Source organism: Nanorana parkeri, unplaced genomic scaffold, assembly GCF_000935625.1.
Source record: "Nanorana parkeri isolate BGI_ZX_2015 unplaced genomic scaffold, ASM93562v1 scaffold2068, whole genome shotgun sequence".
NCBI classification, from domain to species: domain Eukaryota; kingdom Metazoa; phylum Chordata; class Amphibia; order Anura; family Dicroglossidae; genus Nanorana; species Nanorana parkeri.
Window position 1 is genome coordinate 149,184 of NW_017308336.1, and position 7,452 is coordinate 156,635.

A 7,452-nucleotide genomic window follows, 5' to 3' on the forward strand; every position below is an offset into this window, starting at 1 on the left:
CCCCCCCCCTGTGTGTCACCTGTACATTAACCCCCCCCCCCCCAAAAAAAAGGGTGATGATTAAATACTACTATTACCAAAAAAAAAAAGAAGCTCTATTTCTTTTTTAACATGATGGTGGTTAAGTAGTTTGCATTTTTCAGCAGTTTAAGTTAGGTTATGCTTGTTCCAGCTCATTGTTAGGCACAAAAAAATGCACACCTTGCCTGAAAATGTCCATCCTTCAAAACCTTTACTATTGTTTCTCATATGTCCATAACATTTTTGCCCGGAGTTTTGCTTTAAATGAATCATGTGACATTTACAGATGATTGCTAAAATCAAAGGAGTTGTTGAATTCCCTCAACAGGGTTTGCGTGAAAAATGATCAGTTTTGCAGCCATTTTTGCTCCACTCTTCCTCTGTTTTTTTTTTTTTTGCTTCTGGATGGCCATAATACTGAACATCACAATGCCTATGTAGCTTTCCTATTCTCATCCAAGAAAATTCATCCTAAAATTTTAGCTTCCGCTTAGGAACGTTTGCAGAAATGGTCATACGGTTTATAGTCACACATGGCAGTGGTTATAATAAGGTCACAAGACTGGTATGCAACAAGCCCATAAAGAATAAACTGCATTTTTGTTTAGAAATAGTGAAAGATAAAAAATAAAAAAAATTCCCTTAGCATTTGAATATATTTTATTTTAATACAGGTTGCCTTTAACTTGCCGTCCATGGCCATTCCTGAACGATCAGACGGGAGCCTTATAGGAGCGGGAGGGCGTCTTAAGTGGGGAAACGGTTAGAAATGTAAACAGCCGGCGATGGCTGTTTACATTCAAGCGATCAGACGTCTCTAGAGACGCCCAATCGCTTGTAGAAGTTGCGGGTGTGTGCCCCCCTCTCGTACCGACGTCCCCGATATCTGCTGTGCCGGCACGGTGACTCTGTTACTGGAGAACAGTACACAATCTCCCTTGGATCTCCTCTCCTGTCCCCGAATGCAGGAAGGGAAATCGGTCCTTGAGACTGAAGGGCTAGACTGAGAAACCCCACCATGCTTCCAGCAGCAGTCTGGCAGATCCAAATAGCACCACCAGGAAAAAAAGGGAAGCTCCAGAATGTCCACCATATCAGAGGATGGCAGAGGAAGTTTGCATGCCTATGTCCACCTATGGAATGTAAATGGTGTGCAAGGCTGGAATCGATTACTCAGGCACAATCCATCCACCCCTCTTGCTGCGACAAGACAATAGGTTGCACCTAATGGATGATATATGCACCACAATGATGTCGTCAATCAGCACCAATCTACACCAAGCTGGCCACTGGATCTACTAGCGTATCAGTGAAAACAGTAAAAGGGTCGCAGAGCACTGTGGCGGCCAGAGCAGCTGTGACTGTCATAGCTCCAGAGATTTCAAGTACGCCACAAGCCCCACCTGTACCAGCCCACATCAACGATGGCTGCCAGGCCTCTCAAAATGCCAGTGAAGGATAAAAGGCAGCATTATTATGTGGCCGCAAGGGTGTGGAATTCCTATCGCCCAACGTTTTTTTGTACATTTAGCCCTGCTTCGGACAAGCAGAGCTAAATGCACAGTGGGGAGCCGCTGCTCGTTTTTATACAAGATCTGATCAGATCACTTGCATGAAATGAGCAGTGGCGATCTTGTCCGCCCACACCGTGGTTTTCGGGGTTCCACGCTCTTCTGGGGAACCCAAGACCACAGCACAACAGCTCAGGCATCTAGAGTGTAGAGCAGATGAAAAACGTCCGTTCTTTGTCTGCTCTGTGATCAGTGAGACTGTGGCGCTGTAATGACAGCACCACCTGTCTCAGCTGTCAGGCACTGCACAGAACATCTGTTCTGTGTTGGAGGGCAGGTTCCATAAAAAGAACCTGTCACCTTTAAACTATCACATAGGGGCACATAGGAATACAATTAAATATTGAATATAGGAATACAATTGATGGGAAAAAAAGTTTAAAAAAAAGTTATGAAGTAAAACATAAAATAAAAATGTTAAAAATAAAAGTGATAAAGTAAAAAAAAAAAATGAAAACCAAAATGTGCATTAAGGGGTAAGTTCACTTTCCCAGGTAATTTGGGAAAATGGAATTACCCAATCAAATCTGCACCACCCAGCTATACTTGCCTTTCGGCGAACAGTCCTTACTCTCCGCTAGTACTGGTGCACTCTGACCGGCAGTGCCATAGGAGAACATGGAGCCAGCTTCCCGTGCAATCAGGAAGCGGGGCAGCGAGTAATGACCCGCCTCCCTGAGTGGCTGGGAAACCAGCTCTTTGCTGATTGGCTGGGAAACCGGCTTCCCGACCAATCAGATAATTACTCGCCGCCTGGCTTCCTGATTGGCCTGGGGAAAATGAACGGGAGATGTGTCAGTTGCGCCTCTGTAGGAAAACAATGTTTGTGCCACACATGTCGTCTATCATCATATAACGCCAGAGAGAGCAATAGTTCTTCATTATTCATGGTAAACTCTAAATTAATGAAATAATTTTGAGGCTTGACATGTTTGGTATCTTATTTATCCAGTGCATTCTAATTTTTTTTTTGTTTACAAAAAATTGGTCCCTGCTTTCAGAAACTATATCATTTGGGGAGGTGTTAATTTTTAGGCCTAAAAAAAAGTGACTTTTAATGTGCGCTAAAAAAAGCAAAAAAATCGCCCTAGCAGCAGAAGGTTTAGCTGCAATAAATTAAATATTTGTTTTTGGGTTTAACTATGCTTTTAGGGCCTGTTGACACCACATCCGGACCAGATATGCAAACGCAGAGCCTTTTTGACGCGTTTCGGTGCATTAGTGTAGCCATGCAATCCAATGCATCTGCCATCCAATGCATCTGCATGCATTTCGGTGCGTTCCAGACCAGAAAAAAAAATTGTGCATGCAGCATTTTTTCCCTGCACCGGAACAGACTGCACTGATGTGAACAGAGCCCAGAAATAACATAGGATTACATTGGGATGCATTTCAGGTCTGGACAAATCCTGTTCTGGTCCGGACATGTTGTGAACAAGCCCTTAGTTCTAGCTGCCCACTATGGCACTGGGATGAAGATGCAGTCCAAATATGGCTTCCAGTCTTTGCAGCTCACAGACTGAATACAATCACTTACATTTTAATAAGTGTTCAATAAACTGAAGAAAAAACCCCCCAAAACATTAATAAGTACATATCACAGGAGGAGGTTCAAGGAAACTGTAAATTAAAAACTATTGAAACAGCTTGCTACAGTGTGAAATAAACTTAAGCTGGCCATTTATTTTTATCTTGTTCAGCCCTGGGGCCTGAACGAGAAAAAACACTTAAAAACACTGTGGACGGGAAAATATCCCCTTGCAGGGCTATTGTATTCGGGCAGCCAGCACCCACAGCTGTCAGAATACAAAAAGCTGTCAGCTAATACTATGGGCAACTGCTCCAATTTAATCCAGATTTTCTTTTTTTTATCAGCCCATGTATACCCATTGTATGTCAGAATAAAAATACCTGTAGTATATCTTTTTTTTTTGTTAACTGTGGGCTGTAATTAGGATAAACTCTAACCTAGCATAAAGAAAGACACCAGAGCTCAGAATGTATATGTGCTGGGAAGCTGTCATAAATGTGAAAGCTTCCCGCTAAAGCTCATTAGTTGCTAGGATGAGGCAATGTTAGCCAGCATCTCTGCTTTGTTTACATTCAGCTATTGGTCAAGGAATTTCCTGGCTGGCAGCTGAACGGAGCCAGGGATGTGTTGCTGGTTGCCAGGATGTCGACAGCTGCACAGCTGTCAGCCTCCTAACAACTAATGACATGGCTGAATGGAAGTGGATGGAGCCTAATGGGGAAGCAGAGACATTAGTTCATCAAGCCCGCCTCCCTCGTAAATGACAGCGGTCTACTCTCAATCACGCGAGATATTTGCCACACAAAGGATTTCAAAGGAGTGTCTATGACGTACTCTGAATTTCAGGGGCTGTGTTCATAAAAAATACAAACAGAAAACGAATCAGCTATCAGAGTATAGTACCATGTTAGTTATCAATCATTTCAAAATGTTTTTAATTTAAGTGATACCTTTTTTTTTGGCATACAGTGATTAGAAAAATGAATGTTTTTAAAGTTTGCCCCTTTAAAACTTAAAGCAGAACTTCAGCCAAAAATAATATAAAATTAATAGTACATTAAAATATAAAAACAACAAAACTAGCTTTTGTCACAATATTCAACGTCAATCCAGATATTTTTCACAATGTATTTTATTTCAATAGCTAGATGTTCTCAATCTGTTGGTCAGCATCATTCAACCCACTTCCTTCATCCCAGACCTGTCTCAGCCCGTGACTGGACAGTGAAAGGAAAGGCAGTTCAGTGATGCTCATCTCTCTGTCTTTCTATCAGCAAGCTTCTTGTTAGCACATGAACTGGCTGGCTCCTTGTGCTGCTACACACTCCAGCCCTGCTCTACAGGGAATTTAAGAGGCTCATACCAGGTCAAATTCAGGTACTTGCACAGCTTGCATTTAAAACATACATTTTAATAATGTATTATTACAGAACTGCATTCATGTGTCTTTTGTATCTTGCCACAACTTATGATAAAGTAGATCCCAATAGTTTGCGAAACACGTAGAGTAAGCCTCAACCCCCAGCAGCTAAACATAAATGATTGATGTTTATGATAGCACTAATAATACAGTGGGGTTATGAAAGACATGTGGTCATAGCTCTCACTGTGCTATTTGCTTGTAATATACCGTATGAGTTCAGCCTATTTTTAAGGTTAGAGATTTTTTTTTCCAATTTGCATAAAATATATATTTTTAATTAACAAAATGTTGCGTCTAAATCTCTGTGGCTCCTCTGGTTATATTCCGCATCCTTCTATGACTGATGTTTTAGCTCTGTATGGACTGAATTTTGATTGAATTCATTACCTAAATCTCTGAGCCTGATGATGAACTGGTCCTCCAAATCGTCGTGCTGGCGAGTGACAAAGCTGGGAAAGTAGTGCCATGTTCTTATTCTGGTTTGGATTAGCAGCAAACTTCACCGTTATGGGTTCTGTAGCACCTGGTGGTTTGTGGCCATTAAAGCTTGCAATTGCTTCTTCTGCTTCTGATCGTTTGTCAAACCTTATAAATGCCACGCCACGAGACAAACCTTCAGACAAAGAATATAAAAAATTATATGCGATTGCTATCAAGAATTCAATATATTCTTATGAATATAACTAATATTTTTTTAAAAATTCCTTGCACAGCTGGTAATATTTTTCTACACACAGTAGCCATAGTTTGTCACTTCATATCCAGAAAACATATTATATGGTGGAAGGCAGATGCCCAACAAATGTCAGCTCTCAGGGGCAACAATCATCAGGTAGTTTAGGAAACATTGCTTGATTTCTTTTCACCCCCAAGATAGCAGCACAGATGGTGTCCATCTGCAACGCTCTCCTCCTCTCAATTGATAAACTTGCTTGGCAGAATAGACATTGCGATTTTACAAAATTTTCTTTGAAACTCCCAGAGTTCAGTGAATGTATGTTCAAATGACCTTCCACGCCTACAGGCAGCCCAAGTCTAACTGCACTTGTTATTTATTCTTACTGATTATACAATATTGTTTCCCTTTCAAGATAAGTTATATCAAGGCTGGACCTCCTTTTGGGTGCCAGATGTACTACTATTTTACAATGTTTTCTGTTAGAGATCAAAGGAATTATCTTGCTACACTGTTTAAGCCTCGTGGGCCGAAGTAGGCAAAAGCTGTGTACATTGTTTAGGACAGATATAGTCTATTACTCCACAGTTTGCTATATTGTAAATATACTAATTCTATAACAGTTAAACCCCGCACCTTTAAAAACCTACCATAAATTCTAAATTAGGCAGAAGGAAAAAAAATAGGATTGTTTGCACTCGCCTGTAAATCCTTTTCTCTGAGTTAATTGAAAGACACAGTGGAGATCTTTAGATCTTGACCACTGGGTTATAGTGCCACCATCAGGAGTAGAACACTAGGCAAAAAAAACCCACAGCCTAGGAGCAGCTTCTGTTGGTGGCCAAAATCCTAATATGCTAGAGGCAGCTCAGTTAGTAACAAGGCTGTACATAAAACAACTAACCAGATTAACCAGAGGGCTGGATGCGGTGTCTTTTAATCAATTATTTTCTCTCCTAGTCATTGAAAGACACAGCAAGACAAAGACACAGAGATCTTTAGATCTCTTAAACACTGGCACAATTGCACAGTAAAAGGCTCAAAATCAAGGAAGAGGAAGGTAGAGATCACAAGGGTCATGATCAACCTAGATCAAGCCCAAGCCTAAACCTAAACCTGATCCAAACAAAAAAATATGGAAACATGCATCACTAAAAACTGTCTAGAGGGGGAAAACTCTCCTTAAGCATCAAAGAAAATATGCCTCCCAACCATGCATAACTACGGAAGGTAGGACCCCTGGCTAGAACCCCATGGGGATACCAGACACCAAAAAGCTCTTGGATCACCAAACTGGACTTCAACGGAAAAGTTGAAAAAACCAGAGACCCTGAACATGAAGGAAAATCAACCCTCATGACAGTAGAGCCCGCAGACCAGGAGCAGCCCACAAAGCATTCGCAGGATTCAAACAGGTCGAGGTACTAAGACCAGCCGCACCAGCTGGGAGCTATCAGAACACTTGCAATCTCAATCCAGACAAGTAGACAAAGAACTCCCAGAGGAGGAAAGCAGAGAACCTGCTGCATCAAATCTATGGAGTCACTACAGTATCCTCTGCTGCCAATGGAGATAAACACTGGTGACAAAAGCGAGAAGTTCTAAACAAAGTGCACTGCGCTTTTTCAATCATCTAAAAAAAAGTGATGAAATAAGTGTCTAGAATAAATAACCTATTTAATTGTGAAATTAAATAACATGAAGTATCTTTCACCATAGAGTGTTCATATAAACAAATGAAGCAATCATAGTAATGCCCATCTAGTGAAAATCAACAGTGATGGTCCTTCTATGAATTGAAACACTCCACAAGCTGGTCCAATAGGTGCCGTGCATGCACATGATCCTCCCACTGTGCGCTCACAGACACTTACCAGATTTCCCTGGCGCTTTAGCAACATAGAGTCAAACACCACTAAATCCCCACTGTTCCAATCCATTGTGTACACTTCTATGAGTTCTCCTCCACTCCAATGTCCATCCTCACTCCCCAGGCAATCATTAATGATTCATCGTTACCATGTAATGGAAAAACCCGCTCATAGTGTGATAGGTAAAAACAAGTATCTTTATTCAAAACGATCTACTCACATTCAGTTCTAAAAAGATGGCATCGGTTCAAATCTCCTCCCGTCTCTCGCATGTGTGATGGCGTCAGCAAGCCCTGCCTTAAAGCGTTTCATCGCAGACTTTCAAAAGGCAGTGGTTTTGCTGAAGACTGTGTGCATCC

The 7,452-nt window shown here is 41.4% G+C and overlaps 1 protein-coding gene across 1 annotated transcript in view; it reads right to left on the minus strand.

The window, feature by feature from the left end:
• LOC108800576 (ELAV-like protein 1) overlaps positions 1-7,452 on the minus strand; it is a 96,468-nt gene that overhangs the window by 26,785 nt on the left and 62,231 nt on the right. Inside the window, exon 3 of the mRNA XM_018572557.1 lies at positions 4,934-5,159. Coding sequence (XP_018428059.1) covers positions 4,934-5,159 — 226 coding nt within the window. The remainder of the gene's footprint in view (positions 1-4,933; positions 5,160-7,452) is intronic.